General features: G+C 42.7%; 1 protein-coding gene across 1 annotated transcript in view; it reads right to left on the reverse strand.

Moving 5' to 3' along the window:
• ARHGEF16 (Rho guanine nucleotide exchange factor 16) overlaps nucleotides 1–16,419 on the reverse strand; it is a 43,985-nt gene extending 27,566 nt beyond the window's left edge. The window contains exons 1-3 of the mRNA XM_075190158.1: nucleotides 16,263–16,419; nucleotides 6,541–7,109; nucleotides 5,045–5,096 (exon numbers count right to left, since the gene is read on the reverse strand). Of these exons, the coding sequence (XP_075046259.1) occupies nucleotides 5,045–5,096; nucleotides 6,541–7,095 (607 nt within the window). The 5' untranslated portion in view covers nucleotides 7,096–7,109; nucleotides 16,263–16,419. The remainder of the gene's footprint in view (nucleotides 1–5,044; nucleotides 5,097–6,540; nucleotides 7,110–16,262) is intronic.
• Nucleotides 16,420–25,780: the final 9,361 nt, after the last annotated feature.

A 25,780-nucleotide genomic window follows, 5' to 3' on the forward strand; every position in this document is an offset into this window, starting at 1 on the left:
TGCAGAGATCCATGTTACAGTCTCCACCCGCAGAATGTAATACAGGAGACACGAGGAAGCACATTAACACCCTGCGTATAGCAGAACTGGGCACAGACCGTAACCGGATCAGGGGCAAACTCAGGATTTGTAGAGGGGGGTTTCCACACCAGGCCGCCAGTGGGCGTGACCAGCATGCATGGGGGCGTGGCTATAATTTTAGACAGTGCTTGGCAGCTCTCCAACTCTCTCTATCCCCATTACATACATGGGCAATGCTGTGTGCACTACTGTTAGGTGCACGCAGCTCTCTATCTTCTAGCAGAGCCGTGTGAAGCGGAGGCAGGGTCCTGACACCTCAATTATACAGTGCCCCAGGCTTGGATGGGGGTTTCCATACACTAGGAAACCCCCCTCGGTTTGCCTATGCGGATCTGGACTGTGATGAGTACAGACAAGAGGCAGGGACCCCGTTCAATAAGGCAGAGATCCTTTTTTAATGGATCCTTGGTGGGAAACATTTTCAACCAATTCCCTAATAGGTCTAAACGGTACTGCTGAGTATATATCATTGCTCCGGGTACACAGCTGTAGGTAGCGGACTCTTTTTTTCCGCTAAGATGGTAGAAAGTGATTGAACATTATATAGAACCAGGGTCCTAATCAAACTGGGTGAGGAGAGGTTTTATACTGGCCAAGGGTGTCAATGACCCATTAACCAATATTTTATTATTATTATCATCATCATTTATTTATAATGTTTGGTCCACTGTATTGTGTACGGCGCCCCATGGTCTCCGCGGTGCCGTACACAATACAGTGGACCAAACAGGGTAATACAGTACAGAAAAATAAACGAGTATTACCAAGACTCCCGGGGCTCCAGGCATAGCAATTATAGGGATGTTGGAGCAGAAGAAATGGTCTAGAGACAGAAGGGAAGAAGACCCTGCTCGTAAGAGATGACATCCTAAGGGAGGGCACACAGGGGAGTCAGGGGATCAAGGGCTGAAGGATCAAGCAAGGGGAACGGAGAGAGGGGTGAAGAGACTACCAGTCATCCACCTAACGCTCTCTCCCTGCTTGTCTTTGAGGAAGAGGTGAGTTTTAGTGTTTGCTTGAAAGAGCACAAATTAGGGGACAGTCGGATGGAGCGTGGGAGGTCATTTCAATGGAAGGGGGCAGCTCAGGAGAAATGCTGGATTCGGGAATGGGATGAGGTGATCAGGGTGGAGGGAAGTTGACGGTCACTGGCCGCTGGTCACTGGTCACACTCCCCCCTGCAAGGAGCAGGGGGGAGTGTGAATAGAGAGGAGGTTGGAGATGTAAGGGGCAGTTGAGTGGGAGAGGACCTTTAAGTTATGGTCAGGAGTTTAAAAAGGATTCTGTAAGGGAAGGGGAGACAGAAGAGGATCGGCGTTTAAAGGAAGACTAGTCTCGCGACTGCGTTAAGAATAGAGCGAAGGGGGACGAGGTGAGAATGGGGGAGGCCGGTGAGGAGAAGATTACAGTAGTTTGGTGGCATCCTGAGAAAGGAAGAGCCGGATGCGGGTGATGTTATGAAGTTGGAAGCGACAGGATTGGGCAAGGGATTGAATATGGGAGACAAAGAGAGAGGGAGGAATCAAAGGTGGAGATGGTGGTGATGTTATCACTGATAGAGAGGGTGGGATGGGAATCTAGAAGGAAGGAAGACAATGAGTTCTATTTTAGAAATGTACAATTTGAGAAAGCGTAACAACATCCAAGAGGAGATGGCAGAGAGGCCATCAAATACACAAGAGAGGAGGCATACATTGCCATGACTCCAATGACATGAACTTCATATTTAAATTTACCATTCTGCCAATTAAGTGCAAATAATAATAATAGTAATATTATTATTCTGATAGTATCCTTTTATTTTTGTTATTAGAACAATCTTACAAGATTCCGGACACCTGTAGAACACGGTGTTTAGAACACTCACAAAGGTTGGCAAACTCCTTCATCTTCATCATCCTTAATTTATATAGTGGCAGCAAATTCTGTAGCGCTTTACACCCTGGTGGTAGGATATTGTGATCAGGGCAATCCTACAAGATTCAGGAGGTATAACTTTGTGATTAGAACAATCCCAGTATATTCTGGAGATCTGGCAGTGATGCTATTGTACTTCTGATAAGCCAATTCTTTCAGCAAACATCCAGCCCGGTTCACCTGTACTATACCCATGAGTCACTCTCATTGTAGTTCACAAACAATTAAGTTGATTTATTTGGACAAGGGAATAAAGTGTGGGATTATATCTCTGCTGCACCTGACCTCAGGCTTGTCCTCTCACTACACATGTATGAACGTGTACTAGATCACAATTACCAGCTACAAGTTTCTTCACGTAGACAAATACATTGTATTACACTGTACTACAGCCTGTCAGATTACATCCTATATTATTCAATGTTACACTGAGATGTATCAACTTTCAAAAGGTTTTTGCTGAATCTGTCACCTCTCCCTTATTTGCACAAAACAGCAGGGATTCTGGGGCGGGACTAACCTTTCCAATAATAGCCTACAGAGCCGAGGACAAGGTCATCATCACAGACATACCTACCGTGCCAGAAAACTGGTCACCGGGCACTAAGGGGGCATTGGGACAGAATTGGGCACCCTGCACTACAATGTTTAAGTTATTCTCCCCTACTCTATAGCCTAAAGTAATTCATTAAAAACAGCGTCTATTGGACGGTGGATTTACATTCTTGACTATATTATATTGGTCTCAAGTCGAAGATCAATATTATCTTCATCCTCAGAATTGAAATTATGTTTCAAACATAGAATTTGACGGCAGATAAGAACCGCTTGGCCCATCTACTCTGCCTATTTTTTAACCTATGGTAACCTCCAACCCTATTTGATTCTTAGTTCTTTGCAAGGATATCCTTATGTCTATCCCAAGCATGTTTAAACTGTTCTACTCTATTATCCTCTACCACCTCTGATTGGGGGCTCTTCCACTTATCCACTACCCTTTCTGGGAAGTAGTTTCTCACATTCCTCTGAACCTACTTCCCTCCAGTGTCAGTACATGTCCTCATGTTCTAATACTTCTCTTCCCCCCAGTGTCAGTACATGTCCTCGTGTTCTAATACTTCTCTTCCCCCCCAGTGTCAGTACATGTCCTCGTGTTCTAATACTTCTCTTCCCCCCAGTGTCAGTACATGTCCTCGTGTTCTAATACTTCTCTTCCCCCCAGTGTCAGTACATGTCCTCGTGTTCTAATACTTCTCTTCCCCCCCAGTGTCAGTACATGTCCTCGTGTTCTAATACTTCTCTTCCCTCCCAGTGTCAGTGCATGTCCTCGTGTTCTAATACTTCTCTTACCCCCAGTGTCAGTACATGTCCTCGTGTTCTAACACTTCTCTTCCCCCCAGTGTCAGTGCATGTCTTCGTGTTCTAATGCTTCTCTTCCCTCCCAGTGTCAGTACATGTCCTCGTGTTCTAATACTTCCCCCCCCCCCCAGTGTCAGTGCATGTCCTCGTGTTCTAATACTTCTCTTCCCCCCAGTGTCAGTACATGTCCTCGTGTTCTAATACTTCTCTTCCCTCCAGTGTCAGTACATGTCCTCGTGTTCTAATACTTCTCTTCCCTCCAGTGTCAGTACATGTCCTCGTGTTCTAATACTTCTCTTCCCTCCAGTGTCAGTGCATGTCCTCGTGTTCTAATACTTCTCCTCCCCCCAGTGTCAGTACATGTCCTCGTGTTCTAATACTTCTCTTCCCCCCAGTGTCAGTGCATGTCCTCGTGTTCTAATACTTCTCTTCCCCCCCAGTGTCAGTGCATGTCCTTGTGTTCTAATACTTCTCTTCCCCCCAGTGTCAGTGCATGTCCTCGTGTTCTAATACTTCTCTTCCCCCCCAGTGTCAGTACATGTCCTCGTGTTCTAATACTTCTCTTCCCCCCAGTGTCAGTGCATGTCCTCGTGTTCTAATACTTCTCTTCCTTTGTAGAATGTTTCCCTCCTGTTCCTTGTTATAACTCTTGATATATATGAAAGTTTCTATCATGTCCCCCCTTTCCCTTCTCTGCACCAAATTATACATATTACGTTCTTTTAGTCTTTCTGGGTAAGTTTTGTGCTGTAGCCCATGCACCATATTAGTTGCCCTTCTTTGTACAGTCTGTAATGTATTTATATCCTTCTGGAGATACGGCCTCCAGAACTGAACACAGTATTCTAGATGAGGCCGTACCAATGACCTATACAGTGGTTTTGTTACTTCTTTCTTTCTGCTACGGATTCCTCTCCTTATACAACCAAGCATCTGACTTACCTTCCTCATTGCTTTGTTACATTGCTTACCTGCCTTTATGTCACCTGAAATAGTGACTCCTAGATCCCTTTCCTACATTATAGTGCCATTAATACTATATTTAGCCTTTGGGTTTTTTGAGACCCAAGTGTATGATTTTGGATTTTTTGGGAATTGAGCATATAACCAACGACATATAAGTGAATCAAACAGGAATTTTATTTTTGGCTTATATGAGCGATAGCCACTGACAAGTATTATCAAATAGGTGTCAGTCATTTTCAAACATAGAAACGCGACAAACAGCAGAAAGCCAATGAAAATGTACTCTGATATTCAGCCGAGCGATGCTGAGATTTTACCCATAAATCCCGGGAACCTCAACTTTAGAGACTGCGCTGCGGCATCAGTGGCGCTATATAAATAAATGATGATGAGGATCTTAGAGTCAGACGCTGACAGTTCCCAGACATAGTAATATATTCTCTTTACAGGCTGATCTGAAGCATCACTGACATTAACACAAATCTCACTAATTATCTCTAAAATAATCATATATTTTAGTAGCACTTACTGAAAAATTCAGGAGTGTTAATTACACACTACAATATTTATACCGACTCTCGTATCATTTAATTGTGTTTCTCCAGATCTGCTGCAGGTTAAACAGGCGTTATCCATCATCCCAGCGCTGTATTTAAGGTTTAATTTACTAGATTTATTGGATTTTCTATTCATTACAATAAATAGTTAATTGCGTTCTTACCGTCTTTAAAGGAACCCGCGTGCCTCTGCATCTTTTTCCTCCCAAACGTCTTCTGGAAAATAAAATAAACCGGTAAATATTTAGTTCATTTGTTGCATCAGCCAAAAGTGAGAAAACACTTTGCAATGCACTAAGGCTCATAACTGTGCACATACAAGGTAACGCAAGTCAGTACGCTGTCATTTCCCCACCACTGGTGTAGACGTACAGACACCCCCGACCAGTTGTACTTTGGGGGTGTTACATTCAGACTGAATCCTCGTGAAAACTGCCTCAACTCACAAGGGACCGGTTCACTACTCTAAGTGGTCGCAGATCGATTCTTGAACCGGTTCAACTAATCGTTCTTCTCAAATTGTTTAACTGTTTTAAAAAAATAAATCTAAAAATGCAAAATCAGGTTTGTGTCCGTCGGACCATATTCAAGTTAAATTTTAATAATTTGGGCATTTTCGTTTAATGCAGACTGTAAACCTCAAACACAAACCCAAACCCTAACCCTTCACCCAGAGGTGGAACTACCACAGTTGCAAGGTTGGTAGGGGGGGAGGGGGGTAGGTGCAGCGGTATCGGGGGCCCGGAGATGAACGTGGGCCGAAAGAGCCACTGTACACCCTTCAGCGTTGAAATTTCCACCAGTACCTGCATCCATTATCATACCCAGGGCTGCCAAGAGGAATTCAGGACACAGATACAACAACAACTTCACGGGGGCCCCCTTATAGGTGAGAATGTAAAAAAATATCACTTTTCATGTAACGGTCTTGTTATGTCAATTCCATCATTTACCTACAAACAGTCCAGGCATTGTATACAATGATTCCACACTCTATCCGTAACATATACAACTAACGCTACCATTGTATGAAGTGACAGAAAGGGCTTCTGGGTACAGCTAAGAGCAGCTTCTCTTCCACACGGCAGAAATACCCTCACATGTCAATCAATCAGAGCCAGCTGCTCTGTGTTCACGTTCTGCGTAACGTCCTCACGTTATGTTGTGTCTACGATCTCGCAGCATACAAGAGAAGCCGGGGATTATACAGAAACCTGCAATGTGCTATTTTACTAGAGCAGATTTCATCAGTCTGGGGATTAACCACAACAGCTACATTTAATCCGGGTTTTACAAGCTGGCGTTCTCAAATGTAAATACACTTTACAATCTAAATATTTATAGCTGGAATTGGCTCAGTACTGATATTGGAACCAATGATATCATGGAGGCATTGCTTCGCAGGGATTGGTAGGCTGCATTCTTAGGAGTGTTAGATCAGTCCACTAAATGTTCCAGCACATCAGAATAAATCAGTTGCCAAACCAATTTATGCAGCGACACCTCTACATCATGTCCATCCTTCCGATACTACACATTAAGTATCGGAGACTTGTGGGAATTTGAGGCAATTTCATTCACTTGGGCAACCGGAGGGTAATAATGGGCCCACGGTACATTCCTAAAAGAAAAGGTTTTTAGCATTATTTTGTTATCTCACCTTAGACCTCCCAGGACTCCTCGGAGGTGGAGCATTTGGATCTTCTTGGATGGGCTTTAAGCTTGACACAGGACTTAAGGGTTCGCAATCATCATCCTTAAATCCTTTCATAGCCGCCCTATAAGACTGACTCCTTAAATTCCTTTTTAAGGTTCCACCCTCGTCCGTCTCATCCTCTGGTGAGTCTATACATATGTCCGGAGCAGACAACCGCTTTGGTTCATTGCGGGCCAGCTCTTTGCTGAAGGTCGTGGCCGCGAAGCTGTGATGTCTAGGGACCTTGGACTTCGTAGCAATGGCCAAGCCTTTTGGAATCATCTGTTGGGTTCCGAGTTTTAGTGCAGCCGGGCTCTCCGTGCTCAGTACAATTCGGTGAGCTTCCACCGGAGAAGGGGTCTTGTCTGGAACGTAAGACGCATTGTCCATCGCTTCCAAATTTTTCCTGTGTACCACAGAGTTTGACGTAGTGTGGACCTTATATTCTGGGAATTTCTTTTTCTCGTAATGAAGGAAAGCCTTCTCCCCCATAGGAGGATCTGAATACCGGTTAGACATTGGAAGAGTTGCTCCTGCAAGACGGAAAAAAAATAAAATAGAAATTAATTCGATTTATTTAAAAACAAAATATACCTATTTTTTGTACATATGGTTAAAAATTACTGGAACTCTCCATGTAAACTAAAAAGTCCAAAAATAATTTTATTACAATACAAAACTACTAATACATCAGACATTTTGCCATGATATGAAACATAATATTCTCTAAAGACATGAGTTCGATTCCCGACCATGGCCTTATCTGTGTGGAGTTTGTATGTTCTCCCCGTGTTTGCGTGGGTTTCCTCCGGGTGCTCCGGTTTCCTCCCACACTCCAAAAACATTGTAATAGGTTAATTGTCTGCTATTAAAATTGCCCTTAATCTCTCTCGGTCTGTGTGTGTGTGTATGTATGTTGGGGGATTTTGATTGCAAGCTCCAATTGGGCAGTGACTGATATGAACAAGTTCCCTGTACAGCGCTGCAGAATTAGTGGCGCTATATAGATAAATAGATGATGATGATGATACTAACATCTTCAATCACAGGGACAAAGTGATCGAAAATCCCATACCTCAACAAGCACCTTTCTTTCTATACAAGAATATATTATAATAAAATATCTAGAATTATTATCCAGGAAGTAAAAAATACAGCTACAAAGACCGCATGGGGTGAGCTATGTCCTGGGATAGGAGTGGGTTTTGGCACCTGAACAGACGTTAGGGAGCCATCCTTGCAGGAGGTCTTATACAAGGAGACCACATGATGGCTTGCTATATTTTACATAGACAAATATTCCATTTCCAAAACACCAATTACAATCAATATAAAATAGTGATCAGATGCATATTCATAGACGGATGAGGAAGGGCAACCCATACATCAAATAAAGCATTCTGTCACGCAGGGAATGAGAGGAAATGAGCATCAGCTCAACTAGTACACCTGACCTCTCTCTGTTTGGTATCTGTCAATTTGTAAATTCGTAGTGGATTCTGTGTAACACTCTCCAGAAAAGATATATTACACTTTACAATTGGGGATTAAACAGGGAAGATGTAAATTGTGGTTGTAAAACTGTGTCACACGCCACCCCTGAAGACCAATCCCTGTAGCAGGGGAAAGGTGAAAAAGTATCTTTAAAGGGACAGACCACTTACAAGATATTGTCAAAGTCTCGGGAAATCAATCAACATTGATAAGCTGTTCATCAATTTCCCTTGGCGCAGATTATAGAACTCGTATGTAAGTTTATACTCTGAATATTTCTCCCTTTTATTTTAATGTTTTGCTTATATTATGTCATCTTTTATTAATTGTTTCTATAACCTGTAAGCATTGTACTTTCTGTATATTAAAGCTAACATTTAATAAGTGCTGTCCTTATTGCTATAAACAAATCGATTAGCCTTTTCGGAAGAAGATTGCTTTACCATGTTATCCCTTTGAATGCTGTGTGTGTGTTTGAATTGTTAATACATTTGACTACCAAGGCAAGTGTGTGCCTGCGTGTACATTTGTGTAACACAATGTTAAGTGTTAACACTTTGATTGCTGGTGTGTGCACTGATAACCTATGTGACAGGTGAGAGAAAGATTGAGCGTTGGAATTGTGTGTAACTCCATACAGTAAACACTTCCAAGTCACGAGTTCGCAAAGTGAGGTTCGTGACCGGTAAAGCGGTTTCCTGACAAAATAGAGGCGATGTATTGTTTGACTGATTATTTTATAAGTTATTAGATTACGGAGCCGCAGTAGGTGGGTCTCAGTGACACACAGGATCATTTCTAAATGTGTTCCAGACCCTTATCCGGAGTATTGCAACTTCCCAAGTATTCCAGATAATTGATCTCATACCTGTACATATCTTTCAAACGGTTACAAACATATTCTCATACACAAACTGCTAATATTTAGTATTTAGTTTGCAGAGCAAATTAAAATTTGTTCGTCTTGGAAGCAGATTGTGCTAATTACACTGTATTTTCATCATCATCATCATCAATTTATATAGCGCCACTGATTCCGCAGCGCTGTACAGAGAACTCATTCACATCAGTCCCTGCCCCATTGGGGCTTACAGTCTAAATTCCCTAACATACACACAGACTAGGGTCAATTTGTTAGTAGCCAATTAACCTACCTGTATGTTTTTGGAGTGTGGAAGGAAACCGGAGCACCCGGAGGAAACCCACGCAAACACAGGGAGAACATACAAACTCCACACAGATAAGGCCATGGTCGGGAATTGAACTCATGACCCTAGCGCTGTGAGGCTGAAATGCTAACCACTGAGCCACCGTGCTGCCCATAATGTATTTTGAAGTTTACGCTGTAGTAATATACTATTGATAAGGCCTTTTATATAATATGTGAAATAATGACCATTATATTTCTAAACTTTTACTTCACACCATGGCAAACCAGGGCCAAATAGGCCCATGGGAAGAATGAATGATCCTCCAGCGGGCCCCAGTCTAATATGTCCGCTGTACATCTACAGACTACGGAGATTGTGGAGGGATGCAATCATAGTCTCTGAACCGCCCACAGCACTTCGATTGGTGGATAGGGCTGTCATAGGCTGGCCTCATTTACCAAGCAGAGGTCGGGAACTCGCTGGTATTCCGGGATCACTTCCCACAAAGAAGAACAAGGAGCCATGAGAACCTATCGCCACCAGAGATCTAGTAATCTACCACTGAGATTAGGGGCTCTGTATTGTACAGTGGCTGCTGGCATGCTCTGTAGTGCAGTCATAGGCTCCAGTACACAAGATGGCTGCCCCCACAGAGGACAGGCCACAGGTGCTCTTAAAACATATTTTATATGTGGCATTTTCAGGGTAAAATCCACCAAAATGTGTCATTTTACTGCTTGAGGGGAGGGGGGGGGGGGAATCTGCAACAAACCTAGTAATTCATATGTTCAATTTTAGGCTTCTGTAAAATCAAACTAAAATCATTCAATTCAACATAATTGGTCAAAATTCCAGACACTGAATTGTGCAACAGCCCCAACCATAACACGTGCCTCTGCTACAGATGTCCAGAGACTGAGAATCACCCTTAAAACAAAACTTAGATTTTTAGCATTATCCAAGTATGCATGATCCAGTTTAGCTGGATAATATTAACATTATCCGAACTTCTCCCTTTTTTTAATTTTTATTACAGTCTGTTATTTGATGCGTTGGAACCTCACTTTCTGTGTAGACTTACAGAAGGAGATGGACAAAATTACAAAATTAGACTTCAAGACGACTTGCCCCCAGCAGGGACTGACGTTACTTGTATAGCGGGCCGTGCAACACATTTAAAAAACAAAATGCAATCTGACTGTGGTGACGAGTATAAGACCCCCGCAGAACCTGCAGGGTGATGCATAAATTAAATTTATTGCGGAAAATCTGTGGGGTCTGACACACGTTAGCCAACGTCTGCATTGAAAACAGTGCCTCAACCTAGATCGTTTCCCCCCAATACTTTTGTGTCTTGTTTTCTTCCCTGTTTGTAAATTATGGGATTACTAGGTAGAAAGTTCTTAATAATAGCCCTAATTTTGTAATAAAGAGAACCAGGCAATTCCAACAATCTATTATATAGGCGTAATAATGCACAATGTAATATTTTCAGAAACTTGCAGAAAATTAGCCTGATGTCAAATAATAACTTAAATTAAAATCTGATTATCAGGTATGATGGAAAATCTATGTGCGTTTGATCATCTTCCATCTGCGCTAGGAGAACACAATGAACGGATCACTCCGGCCCTGGGATTTGTACAGCGACACCACTATAACTTCTGGGTACATTATGTATAAATTATAATAATAGTGTGTTTAACTAAACTGTAATCTTTAAAGTGCTGTCCTAAAGCAACCAGATCTAATCTAGAATAAAACAGAAGACAGCTGTTTATTTGGCCTAAGGAGTGAAAACAACCAGGTACTATACAACATCCGGGAAGAAAGACGACAGGAGATGACTGTGGGATATAGTAACTCATGTAGACTGAAGTATTATCCTACTGCAGAATTATTCACTGATAACTAGGCCGCAGTGGAGAGAAGATAAGACAGGGAGAGAATGGAGCGTGTCCCAACTTCACCTCTCTGCAGATTTATCTCACAAGTGTAATATTAAAGCTGGAAAATTCACCAGGACGACCATTCGGGTGTGACGCCGGAGGAGACATTACAACACGAAACAAAATCACCACTTTGAGTTGGATACTGCAACATTATTTACAAATACCTATCACACTTATCCATAACGACCTATACCGTGTTTGCCTACGCTCCCGGAACGTCTGGGAGACTCATGAAGTCCACACACATTCATTTTTCTTGTTTACGGACATACAACTGCATTTTTGTGCAATAACGTTAACAAACAGTTTAGGCCCACGTTACAGTCGGATGGTTTGTTCAATCAGATTCCAAGTCATAAAATGAACGATATCGTCTCACACGTTACAATTTTCATCTAAGAGCGGAAGCATCGCTCGGTGCGAGCGCATTGTAGGAAATTTCTAGGATTGTTAGACTTCCGTCACACAATGACAACACACGCTGAGCTTCAGATTAAAAAAATTCCACCTAATCAGATTATTGATCGTATTGGATCTATTGTCATTCAGAGAATTTTCTATTCTTTAAAGAAATCATCAGATTGTAACATGTAACATGTCCTAAGTGTGTACGTCTGCAAACGCTTATCTATCTGGAAACTAAAGGTGCAGATTTATCAATCGACCAATAGTCTGATTGACCGCGAAAATGTAAATTCCCAGAGTCCAGTTTTTGTTCTATATACAGCCGGTACTTACAGCTCAGGACAGTTTTTGAAAACGCATTTTAATGTCAGTAAAAAAGTATGGGGTAGACTTACTAAAACGTCTAGAAAGGAAAAGTGGAGGTGTTGCCCGTAGCAAGCAGTCAGAATCTAGCTATCATGTTCTACAATGTGCTAGAAAAATGATAGCTAGAATGTGATTGGTGGAAATTCTGCAGGAAGTTATTCACAATAACAGGACTTCTTTCAGAACTGCAAATACTCAGGGAGTAAGGCGTTAAACCCAGGTTTTGTTTCCGTCTAAGGGAGAAACATTCACACTAGACGGATTCCGCCAATCGCTTTCTTATGCACATAATGGAGTCATTTACAGAGTCATGACCTATGCATGATAATGACCAACTAGAGGGATCTTTCCCTGCATATACCTAGGCTAAGTCTATAGAAATTTAGAACTTATGGGTTTAGACTTGTACCAGGTTAGGTGCTAAATGGTCACGCAACTTCTAAATAACTGTATAGCTAGGCCAGGTACATAGACTATGTACTATTAGTCAGAGAACTGGCAGAGCATCCAAACAGGAAGATCATGTTGCTTGGCACCACACGGCTGGCCCCTAGACGGGCACCACGCGGCTGGCCCCTAGACGGGCACCACGCGGCTGGCCCCTAGCCGGGCACCACGCGGCTGGCCCCTAGCCGGGCACCACACGGCTGGCCCCATGATTTGCCATGTTAATAATTCTGACAACAGTTATCTGTGTAGAAAACTACAGGTAGAGAGATCACAGAACATCGCTAGATCGGAGCCTCTAACGTTCGGCTGGACAAATTCCAGTAGCCACTAAAAAAATACACAATGGCAACCGGGAGAACCCGAGATTATAGAACTATTGGGTCACTTTCATCACAGTCACACAGGTCCCTTCAGTCTGCACTTTCAGGCACAAAGCTCCCGGATGGCAAAAGTTTTTAAGTTGGTCATTTAAATCCAGATATAGGATCTCTTATCCGGAAACCCGAAAGTCCTGAAATACGGAAAGGACAAAGTAAAACTATTTCTGCTTTTCAGTGATTTTGTGATAGACACAGACATGACCTCTAAGGCGTATATTTACTAAACTGCGGGTTTTAAAAAAAAATGGTGATGTTGCCTATAGCAACCAATCAGATTCTAGTTATCATTTTGTAGAATGTTCTAAATAAATGACAACTAGAATCGGATTGGTTGCTGCGAGTTTTTCAAATCCGCATTTAGTAAATACACCCCTAAGTGTTTATTCTTAGGCTTACTTAAATCTCATAACAAAATATTTGCACGTTGTTGGATAATATGTTTGGAAGAACCAGAGGTAATTATTTTTGTCGTACACAGATGTCCGACTTGTGCTGGTGAATACGGTTCTTGTACCAATCCTGGTCTCCCACCTCCCATACACTGCTAGGAATGTCTATTTTGCTGTCTATGGATTTTAAATCACTTCCACATGATGTAAAGAAGGAGACTCAGGAGCTTAGACCAGGATCTCCATGTAACAAGGGTGCTACGCCCTGATTGTGCAAACTTGTATTTCCTCCAGTAGGCACATAATACTACATGTTATATGTGTGTTTCTGAGCTTGTAAACAAAGCTCTATAAAACAGCCCCCTCCCTCCCTTCTACCCTAATCCAGATACTTGTACAGTGTTTGGAACGGCTGCCGGTCCCCAGCTCCATCTACTGGAACAATCATCGTGCTCAGATATCTCAGTGTGCCATCTGGAATTGCACAATGTTAACACGTACAGATATATAAAGGTTTACATACATTTATGGCAGCTACACAAACATTTTTTATTTATTTAGGATGAGATTTTATTTCCATACAGTCACATCAGTATATAACTAGAGAACACACACAACAATCAGACAGTTTTTCTCATCCAAAAGCAAGAAAAAATAATAATAATACCAGTAATTACTTTCACGTACAACATTAACATGGACCTGGAGGGATCGAAGGGGATCTACAGTACAAGCGTCAGATGCGACGTTAAAACGCACTGGGCCCAAATGAATGCTATCGGCTGACAATTTTCCATAACGAAAACTGATAATCAATTGATTTTAGACATACAAAAGATCGCATCACCGGTCACACTTTAAGGTGTCTAAACAATCGAGAACAAACCTGCGTGCCCGGCGGAAGGGCGTTTAACAACTCAGCGTGAGCTGTTTGGGGGAGAAGATCTGTCCATTCATTACTTCCTTAAGCTGGGTACACACTACATAATTTACCACCAACTTTTTATGCCGAGCGATTTTACATGCGATTGATGGTCCGATCGCTCGGTCCATGGACTGCATACACACTAGCCTAGTTTAGGACGATAAAGGGAAGAGCGGACGTCCCTTTAGCGACTTTTTACAGCCATGTTGTCGTGAGCAATGACTGTAATTTCGTACTCACTGTTGTGGATCGGTCGGAAGTTTATACACACTACACAGCGGAAACGAGATTGGAACGAAAATATTAAACGGTACGACCAACCAAATGAGGCGACATATCGTCCATTTGGGCAGACTTTCGACCATCGTGTCACTGCACACACTGACCCGACTTTTGAACGAGCGGTCGTATGTCGGCTGATTGAGCCGATTATTGGATGAAAACTGTGTAGTGTGTCCCCAGCTTTAGCATACAAATGACAAACTGGCTATTGCTGTCTATGGGATATCACCGTGGTCAGGTTGTAGGAATATTTCTCACATTTTTTTTATTTTTTAATTCTACTTGAAGTACTTTATTCCTTCCCCACTTCCGCTAATATATATCAACCTATAAGGACTATTAAACACCAAGTGGTATATTTACTGATCGCCAGTTGCATCATACTGCTAATTCTCAGCGATTTGCCGTCATTTTTTTAAAATGCCAATGTTACGACAAAGCCCATTGGGTTTAAAGAAAATGACCCAAAAAATGCAGAGAATTGGCAGCTTGTCGCTTAGTAAATATACCCCAAACAGTGAAGTGTTCAACAATAACCTGAAATTCCATTGCAGCTCTGTTAAAAAGTAAATTATCACCCCCCCCCCCCCTCTGCTATAGACAGCTGAGGCTTCTCCCACAATTTTAGGACAGTGTCTTGATGGGATCTCATACCGGCTAAAGGATGATACTGCAGTCATTTGAGCTGCTGTGACATCACTGTCTCAGAACCTGAAGATTAGTCAGCAGAGGGAACTTCTGCAAATCAAGTCTGTCAGGCTGTCAGTCAGTGTCTGCGAAGCAACTACCTCTTAGCAGGTCACCCTGCTGCGGAGAAGTCACAGAGGGCACGGTGGATAGGTTTAATAAAGTATAAAAAGACAATTATTTTATGTTATATAACTCCCAAAAGCTACTCTTATGGCGAAACCGTCCCGATTCTCTGACCCTGGAAAGTGGGTGTGGCACAATATGGGCACAGTAGGGTAGATCTGGGCAGACTGTGGGGGGCATCTTTTACTGGAAAATCCCCAACCTGCTTTACTGATCAGTAATCAATATCAGTCAGACGATAACCCCCCTCCCCCATCTGTACAGCTGCAAATATTTTGCAATTGTTATATTTATTTATAACAATGAGCACAAATATTGGAAATTTACATCCAACATATAGAACAATATTTATGTTTTTCATTAAAACAAACACTAAAAATGTGAACTACTTAAGTAAAATACAGTCAGTCTGCACCTTTACATCTGTTGCATAATTAAGCAAAAAAAAAATAAATAAAAAAAATTGTTATTCAGTGTTAACTGTTCTCTTTACAGCAGTGTCTTTATTGTGTATTAACCACACACCAGGTGTTGGATTTTTTTGAACAAACCCACAAAGAAAGGTCACACAAAAGAACACAGGAGTTGAGCAATGTAAAGTCAGTTTTGTGGATCTACCATCATCCAGCAATCTGCCTGCAGGCTGAGAGCACAGTCAGAGGGAGGGGGGATTCCACAGATACAAACACAGCAAACTAACAACTTGACAATCACAGCCCACAAAATAAGATTTATCAGCAACTAAGTTCTTTACCACACAGCACAATACTATCAGTACTAACAGTAACAGTGCACTTCTCACAAGGAGTTTAAGTTGTTAGAAAACAAAATGCAGACTTTGGACGCTCCTCTTGCAATGTTTGTGTTGTGTAATCAATGAGTTTCTCATTTAATAAGTGACAATTCATAATAACACTTAGATATACACAATCCTGCATTAATAGCCAGCAAAGCACATTGAGCAATGACCCAGTCCAGCTGCAAACAGACATCGTTATTGGAGGTATCCAGACAGATTATCCTGATTTATCTAATCAGCAGAAAGTTACTTACATGGAGATAGTTTAGTTGTCACCTACCTGGGAGCTCCCAGACCCCGGACAGGGACAGACAGGGTTAATGCAGCTGGGTTGAGTCTCTCACATTATGTAGCAGGAGACATTATTCTCAGCCTCTCTCTCTCTGCGCAGCCCTCACTTCCTGGGTCCTCTCCCAATGGCTCAGCCCCATTGTAGCGCTGACATCACTCAGGTGTGTACAGGACAAAGCAGGACTAAGGTTCCCAGGAAGGGAGGGCTGCAAAGTGCAGCCAAACTGGATCTACCCAGCTGCAACCTCTGCCTGCAATGCTGCTTGTAATCTAAACCTTCCAGAAGGCTGAGCACTGTATGTATGTGTATGAGATTATATATATATATATATATATATATATATATATATATATATATATATATATATATGACAATAGAATACAGCAGGGTTGAATTAATCACAGGGAAAGCGTCACAAATGTGCATTGAGCAGGTCATAGGTTTTTTTTTACCTAAGGCAGCAGGAAGCCACAGACTGAGAGTTATATAGTGGAAGGAGCAGGGTCCCCAGCAGCACAGAGTATATCAGGAGATGAGTGATGTGCTAGTGAGGACAGGGCTGCATGTGACAGGGGCAGTGACATGATGTGAGGAGGGGAATGGAGGCAGCAGGAAGCCACAGACTGAGAGTTATATAGTGGAATGAGCAGGGTCCCCCAGCAGCACAGAGTATATCAGGAGATGAGTGATGTGCTAGTGAGGACAGGGCTGCATGTGACAGGGGAATGGAGGCAGCAGGAAGCCACAGACTGAGCGTTATATAGTAGAAGGAGTAGGGTCCCCCAGCAGCACAGAGTATATCAGGAGATGAGTGATGTGTTAGTGAGGACAGGGCTGCATGTGACAGGGGCAGTGACATGATGTGAGGAGGAGAATGGAGGTAGCAGGAAGCCACAGACTGAGAGTTATATAGTGGAAGGAGCAGGGTCCCCCAGCAGCACAGAGTAGTGTTGACAGGTTCCTGTCACGCTGATTGTGTCAAACGCACCTCTGTATAAGACACAGTTCATTCATCCGACACAATCTATCAATACAGATCAGTAAATAGAGTTATGTGATCATAGCTCCCCATTGTACCAGACCAATTTCCAGAGACAGTCATTATCATCACCATTTATTTATATATATAGCGCCACTGATTCCGCAGCGCTGTACAGAGAACTCATTCACATCAGTCCCTGCCCCATTGGAGCTTACAGTCTAAATTCCCTAACACACACACACAGAGAGAGAGAGAGACTATGGTCAATTTTGGTAGCAGCCAAATAACCTACTAGTATGTTTTTGGAGTGTGGGAGGAAACCAGAGCACCCAGAGGAAAACACGCAAACACAGAAACTCCACACAGATAAGACCATGGTCGGGAATTGAACTCATGACCTCAGTGCTGTGAGGCAGAAGTGCTAACCACTGAGCCACCGTGCAGTCCCAACTTTTAGGGATTTGCTAATGCATGTCCTTAAAAATGTCCCTATTGTTCAAAATTGACCACATGCACAGTAACATCCCTTTATTCCTCTCTCTTACGTTCAGTTCTTACCTTATTTTTTAGACTTTTTAACTCAGTCGCTATGTAATAAAGAAGGGGTATTTAGAATGCAATACACATAAGACATAAAAAACATTTAAACTGTTGCTGACTGTGTAGGATGCACCATATATTAATAAGAGATCAGGTTTAATCTGCTGGAGGTGATCATGTGACCTGCGTTTCTCTCTCCATAGCGGGAGAGTTTCTTTCCTCCTAGCTGTGAGGAGGAGGACTGTGTGTGGGAGGAACAAAATTAACCATTTTATTCCTGGGGGTGAAGGGTGACATTCTGTCCCTTACAGCAACTGTTGTTTGACTAATGTGCAGAATGAAAATAAATAAATCACTTAGGTTTACACTAAACTTTTAGTTTTCAAATGTTTATGAAAAGAAATAAAATCTGTTACATTTTAATACCACAATTTTTATGGAGAATGGAAGTGTCCGTAGGAAGCCTGTTCTGTGTGCGCTGGGTGATGGGTCTTATCATGTAATGAAAGGGCAAGGGACGGAACAGAGCAATATACCTAGTCCAAATGTCCCCTCTCTCATTATCGTCATCATCATTTATTTATATAGCGCCAGCAAATTCCGTAGCGCTTTCTATTTGGGATAAAACAATACTGGGTAATACAGACGGAGAGGAAACTGAAGGCATTAATGATGCTAAACGGAGCAGAATTTTAGGATAAAAACAGAAAAGTTTAATTAAAGTGCCAGGAGGTTGGATGTGACGTTTTAGACAGTGAAGCTGTGAGATCCAGTCAGGGGTCAGAAGGTTTTGAACGTAGGAGTATAAAGGTCAGCTGGTGTGAACTGTATAGTGAGTGGTAATCGGGTACATTAGGAAGGTTAAGCTACGGGCTCAGGAATAGGACCAGGTTGTCTTAAGAGGTTAGTTTTCAGAGAACACTTGAATGTTTGGAGGCCAGGAATAATGGTGGTGAAGCGCCTGCGGGGAACGGACAGACGCACACAAAGTACTTACCTTCGTCACGACTGGTCCACCTACCGTACGTACAGACTCCTCAGCCCGGCTCCACTTACTGCCTCAGTCTAGGAAGAAACCACAACCAGTTACTGAAGGGTATGGATAGAGCGTGTTAGGAAGGGGGTGTACGAGGTGACCGCCAGGAGCAGAGACCCTGCACTCTAACTCTATTACCGACACCTCGAACGGCGACCTTTAGCGGGAGCCTGACTTCTGGATCCTGGAAGGGAAAGTACTTATATAGACAAAACACAGTACAGTGACCACCACACAATGACCACCTATATACCATACAGACCGGGCGCCGTCTCACAATGGCTGGGTACCGCCTAACAGGCTAATCCTGTCTTTAGTTGGGGACATAGCTTAATCCTGTTCTTGCGCCCAAAGAGAAAGAACATAGAGTTTATATAAACACATATATTTACACAGGGACTTGCACCCACTACTGCAGCTTGGGCGTTCTGCCCAGCGTCTCCGTCCCTCCAGTCGGCAGCTCTTCTTTTTCTCCTCTCCTCTTCCCCTGCGCCTTTTCCTCAGTCACCTGTCTCCTCTCCGGTGTCATTCCTGTTGATCCCGGCGTCATCTTTCTTGATCACGCCATCTCTCCGCAGCTCCCTCCTGGTGACTCGACAACTTGGAACTGAAACCATGCCGAACAGGATGGCTCCATCGCAAATCAGTGATGCGGGGAGCACTGATTGGCTCAGCGCACCTCCCAGAATTCCAATGGCTGGAGATGAGCTTTTATTGGCTCACTGTTTCGGCCACTGATTGGCTGAAAGCAAAATAATTTCCGATTCGCTGTCACCAGTGCTGGGGAACCCCATAAGAAGGAAAAACCTACTGGACCTCTGGAGAGGTGAATATTCATTTCTTCGCCCTCTTCATAGGCTCCGGAGGGGGCTCTAACACTTGCAGGTTACTAAAGCTCTTCCACAAACTTATCGGTCATACAGTAAGTAATGAAAACCTATTGGTGTGCGCACAACAACCTCCCTCATCTGTCACCAATACTCTCAGGGAACAAAGAAATCTATTAATAATCCCAAAATGTATTTTTTCATGGGAATGATGCAGAAGTTGTTTGACATAGAGGATGAGGAACCACTGAATTCTGCAACTTGTGGCCAAATACTGGTAGAAGCCCCCTGAATCGTCCTATACGTCCATCTGATTGTGATCCCCTGCAATATTGTCTAAAGGGGACTGACCAGTGACCATTAAAACCAATCTTCTAGTGTAACGTCTGACTGCGTGCTCACAGTAGAATTATAACCAAAGGTGCGATAAATGATGCCTCCCAAACTTGGAAGTGTCGACAACTCTAAAAATGAATAATCCCTAACCCCCACCCCAAAAAACCTTGATAAGCCCATCAGATATCTGTTTTACCCACCTCTAATTCTAGAATATACTAAACAATTCCTCTTTAGGGGGGCTGACTTTTGGGACATACCATGTACAAGTCATACCACTGGATATTCACTGACACTGGTCATTGGTGACAGAGAACGCCACCTACCACCCTTAATGGGGCTCATCAGTGTAGACAGGGGTTTTCTGATCAACATTAGAAGTTTGGCATTTCCCTGACCTGTTTTAATTACAGGGAAGTTGTTGGGAAAGACTGTAGAAATGAAAACAAGAAGTCTAAATAACCCACTAGGAGTTTAGCCAGCTCTTTGTGACTTGCGCCCTCAGGCAATCTGTCTCTCAACACCCTCTAACAATGGAATTCAACCTAACATTCCAAGCTGGAGTTACTTGTAACACTTCTCCCAATCACTTATACCACAGGATCCCTATTTTAACCTTGTTCTTGGAAAGAGTCCAATCTCCAATTCCTCATTTAAACTTGTGTCGTTCAGAAGTTACAGGCGTTAAAATGGCTGATCAGTCACATGACACATCCTGGTGGTTGTAGCGGATCAGGATGTGACCTAACTTTTCCTAATTAAATTAATTAATTAATTAAATAAAATGGAGAAAAGGAATCCAGCAAGTTACAAATGTTGCTTTTGTGTGCAGATGATCTGGTGCACTCACGGTCACCCATCATACCGAAGACAGCGCCTGTACTTACATTGTAGGAGGTTTATGTCATATCTGTGTTCAGCAGAAGCCTCCTCTGTAATATAATGGCCGTGTGCATTTATTATAATCTAGATCTGAAAGCAGCGTTATAGTATAAAGTTGTAGGTTTGTATTTGCTTTGTCCCAGACCATAAATTGTACAGAATTATCACCCGCTAAGAGGTCACAGTGGATTTATAAACTGAAAAAGTGCTTCATTGTATCTTTCACTTTCAGCATTGGACAAACTAACTTTGTTTTATCTCCCAATTGTTTGTTGAAAGAAACTGAATGAATTGTGCAACACTTACATCCTGGGACTCTCCTGGCTCAGTCTTTCTCAGGCATCGGGTGACTGATGGCATGTACCTTGGGACATCTATAATAAAACATATGAGTCAGGCTGGGTACACACTACAGATAATTTATCCAGATGTGATATCGTTAACGATTTTACCAACGACAGAAAGTCCCGATCAGCAGCCGATTCCTGTGTACACACTGTACACGTTTTACACAATTTACCGTCATATCTGTGCTCTTCATCTGTCATAACCATCGGCTGAAAAGATGGAGACTCTGCACACTCCATAGAGATCTATGGAAACTGCCGCTCCTGAGTGCTTACACACTGCAGGATTGGAACCACATCCTTCCATTGCTGACTGATAAGACAGCAGTGTTATCAGCCACCAATATTATTAAACACATTTACCTACTTTTTAATACCTCCCCTCGGGGATATACCGGAGGTCATAGTGGTAAGTGAGCGGGGAACGGCCTTACAATGGAATGCCTCCATTGTCAGTAGATGACGGGTAGTTGTTGTTTTGGAACTTAACATCAGAATTCAAAATAAAGTACATACAGTCTATGGTTAAGAAATATGAAACATTATGGGCCTGATTCGTTAATGTAAATTCCATTGCGCACATTATTTTGCGTGACATCGCTCTACGCATGCCCAGAATCGCACCATATGTCAGAGAACGCAGCAACGTCCAATTAATCTTTGTGCACAAAGGACACTTACTACAGCCTACGATTTCAGGGGTGGAACAGGGAGGGGACTGGGAGCATGCACGTAGTCAGTGTACAGTAAGGGCGTGCCAAGCTCAAGCACATGCAGTAGCGGCAGATTCAAGCTTTGGGCATCTCTAAGGTACCTGTTTCTGTTGTATCACTGGCAACGGCTACAGATCAGGGGGTAAATGTATCAAGCTGAGAGTTTTCCGGCGGGTTTGAAAAGTGGAGATGTTGCCTATAGCAACCAATCAGATTCTAGTTATCATTTATTTAGTACATTCTACAAAATGACAGCTAGAATCTGATTGGTTGCTATAGGCAACATCTCCACTTTTCAAACCCGCCGGAGAACTCTCAGTTTGATACATTTACCCCCAGGTGTAAGTGCCGAGTGATAGTGATGACGACTGTGTATACAGCTAGAACATGTGTTTGAAATCAGGAACAACTGTAAAAATGCATTTTAAGTACAGTAGACATTGGTAACATCCTCATAAATGTATTTTATGGTACAAATAAACATTTTTTTTAAAATTATTTTTAACAGGTGATATTAATTAAAAAAAATAATTCTGTGTGTTCTCCTGGGACTTCATATTCTACATATGTATTGGATGTATCCTGCAGTGTATTGTATGTGTCAGGGCAGAATGCACCTAGACCTATATTCAGCAAGAGGCGTTCCTTCAGATCTGCCTATAGATGAATACGGTCGTGCGTGTGCCCTGAATTATGTGCCTTTTAAAAGAAAAAAATTTACCTTCATTTTGCTGCCTTAATTAATCAGACCCTACATGTCCTCCACTAGTACAGATATTACAATTGCGTTATCAGCTGTGTAGCGCTGCCCTTTGGTGGCTAAATATAGACATCTCATTTTTAATTTTAGTTCTAATTTACTGTGGCTACCAGTACAGCATTTCTTATAGCTATGTATACACTGAATACATGTATACCTCTCAGCGCTCCAACGGGAAAGATTTGGACGTCCCCTGTTCATGGTTCATAAATGAATAAATAAAAGCAAAACCTGAAACGTATTGTTTTGTGGTACACAAGTGACATCTAGTGGCTAATCAGGGTTATTGCACACATTATGTTTTTTACACTGGTCAGAGCAAGGGTGGTACAACAATTTTTGTACAAGAATCAGATGGAAAATAGTACTCTTTTGAAGGGGTCACAATCAAATTTAACGTGCTTAAACATGTAAAATATGTAGCATTTACTACAGGAAAATTGCAGTGACGCCATACCCCTCAACATTAAAGGACCTGATGATTCTTAAAGAAAAGTTAAGCAAAAAATTGAGTACGTTTTCTCACTCAAGTTTTCTGGACAAAACCATGTTGCAGTGCACGGGGTGAAAATAAGTTTATTGTTTTGCACATAAGGAAAATATTGCCTGTTTTTCACGTAGCACACAAATACTTGAAACTGTGCGGCGAGAGTTTAATGGAATGGGTTTCCATGGTTGAGCAGCTGAATGCAAGCCTCACATCACCAAGACCGATGCGAAGTGGTGTAAAGCACACCGACACTGGACTGTGGAGCAGTGGGAACGTGTTCTGTGGACTGACGAATCGCACCTCTCTGTTTAGCAGTCAGATGGGCGAGTCTGGGTTTGGCAGGTACAGGGAGAAAGTTACCTGCCTGACTGCATTATGTCAAATGTGAAGTCTAGTGCTATGAGGCATTTAAACCTCAAAATTTTGCGGGAAGCAAAAGACCGTCATGATTGGAGTGAATGGAAATTCAATTGATAAAGAGCTGATGGCTTAAATGGACAATAACATATACTTGCCCCCTCTCCCAGAATGTCCAGGAGACTCCCGAATTCTGGGTAGGTCTCCCGGACTCCCGGGAGAGCAGGCCATTCTCCTGGATCCTGCCCACTTCCTAATGACGCTGGCAGGATGGGAGCCTCCATGACGCAATTTGCGGTGAATCTCGTCATTTTCCCTGTACCCCGCCGTCTCTGGTCTGTCCATTACACCCCCTCTCCTGGAGGTACGTATGCAATAACACGTGGATTATTGTGGGCAAACCAGGCAGTGCACCTACAGACACAAGTGTAAAGATCAGTAAAACTCTGTGTCCAACTACTGAGGCAGAATAGAGGAACGGAGAAGAAGTCCTCATCAAAGTGCTGTTGGGACATTAATGCAGGTGATAACTGGTCCATGCCCGGATACTATGCATGCTGTAAGCCACATCATACAGTTTGCAACAAATCCAGGGAAATGCTTCGTTATGTCCATGTGTAGGTCTGGTTCCTATGATGTTTATTACTGTCTGACTTCTGATATCTACTGAGCATGTGCAACGCTTCCTCTGTGCAATAAATCGACCTCATGGATAAGTCACATGTCGCTGAGCTCCTGTATTTCACACTGCTCCGCTCAACAAAGGCCTCAGTGTTATCATCAGTGTCCCAGCCATAAATCCTCTGATAACATCATCATGTTCAAGGACCTCCCCGTGCTCACAGTGAGCGTCTGTGTGTCCTTTTGCATTTAGAAAAGGGTTCGGGGTATCCTCATTTTCTGAGAAATTGCATTGAAGCGCTCTCAGCGTGAGTTATCATAGATTCCTTCTCGCTGTCTGTGTGGAGGAGGCCTAAGGACCAGTGAGAGTCTAGTTACTATGGAGTGTAAATTATTAATTGTAGCTCATAACTTTTATGTTCCAAATACATTATACATATGTAGTCCTGGTACTACCAGGGCCTTTCAAATCTGCTTCCCAATTCCGACACCAGTTACACTGGGATAATGTAGGGATTCCACCAACATAGGACATACGGGGGGCTGTCCTCATACAGGTCTCTTGTAGCTGTCTGTACAGTCTTCACTTGACCAACACAGGAAAGATGAGGTCCAACACCTACACGGTAACAATAGCCGTTGGGCATCTCCTTGATTAAAATGATATTATTGTGCAGTCACCCCACCTGGTGGGCTATGATGATGACTGGGAGGAGGACCCAATCTACTTGCCCTGATTTATAGGGCAGACCACTAAATCCTTAAGCTAGCAGGAGACCTAAACTCATGGACCCGAGTTTCCTACCTTGGACCAAGGAACAAGTACTAAGGGCATGATGACACTCTGCATTGTGTCATCAAGGTCCAAAGGCAGGATCAGGGAGTGCGAGTTACTCTCCTAGAAGTCAGGGAGACCTCGCCAAAATTTACGAGTCTCCCAGCTATTCTGGGAGAATTGGCAATTATACTTATGGACCGACCATTCTGTCCTTGTGCTGGCAGGAGATCCAGATCACCACCTGCTCCAAAGTTGTGCGATAAGAAATATCTGGTTTGCTAAAAGTTCAAAGTATAACCCTTCTTCATGTAATCAATGCCCAGACCTTGGCCAGTGTGATCCCTTCATAAAAGAGGTTGTGTTTGTGCACAGTGGCGGGATAGGGTTTAGCATTGAATGCCAAAAAAGCTCTAGACTAAATGGCATTGTTTGATAGTTCAAGTCAAAGTGAAAGAACAAAAACCCCAATGTGGGGCTCATTCACATAGCGCTAAACAGCCGAGGAGTGGAGCGAAATCCTCTTTGAGGGGCCATGTTCCTTGATTTACGAAAGTACATCTAGTATACATAGGTTTACAGAACCAAATGGTGACGGAGTATGATGTTTGCAGCAGCCAATAGTAGGATTTGGGTGGGGTAATGTACAGAGATCGGGCCTCAGCCTAAGCTTTTAATAGGATAGAGAATCACATTACTAGGAACACCTGTAAAACAAAGCTTAAAAACTCACAAAAATGCCATGTGTAACAAAGACAGTCCCGATGTCCCCTCATGGTCAGTTTATGCCGCCAGTACCAAAACAGGTCATGTTTTCAGGATTTCTGTCTTTAGAAACAG

The sequence above is a fragment of the Mixophyes fleayi genome, chromosome 11 (assembly GCF_038048845.1).
Source record: "Mixophyes fleayi isolate aMixFle1 chromosome 11, aMixFle1.hap1, whole genome shotgun sequence".
Taxonomy (NCBI): Eukaryota; Metazoa; Chordata; class Amphibia; order Anura; family Limnodynastidae; genus Mixophyes; species Mixophyes fleayi.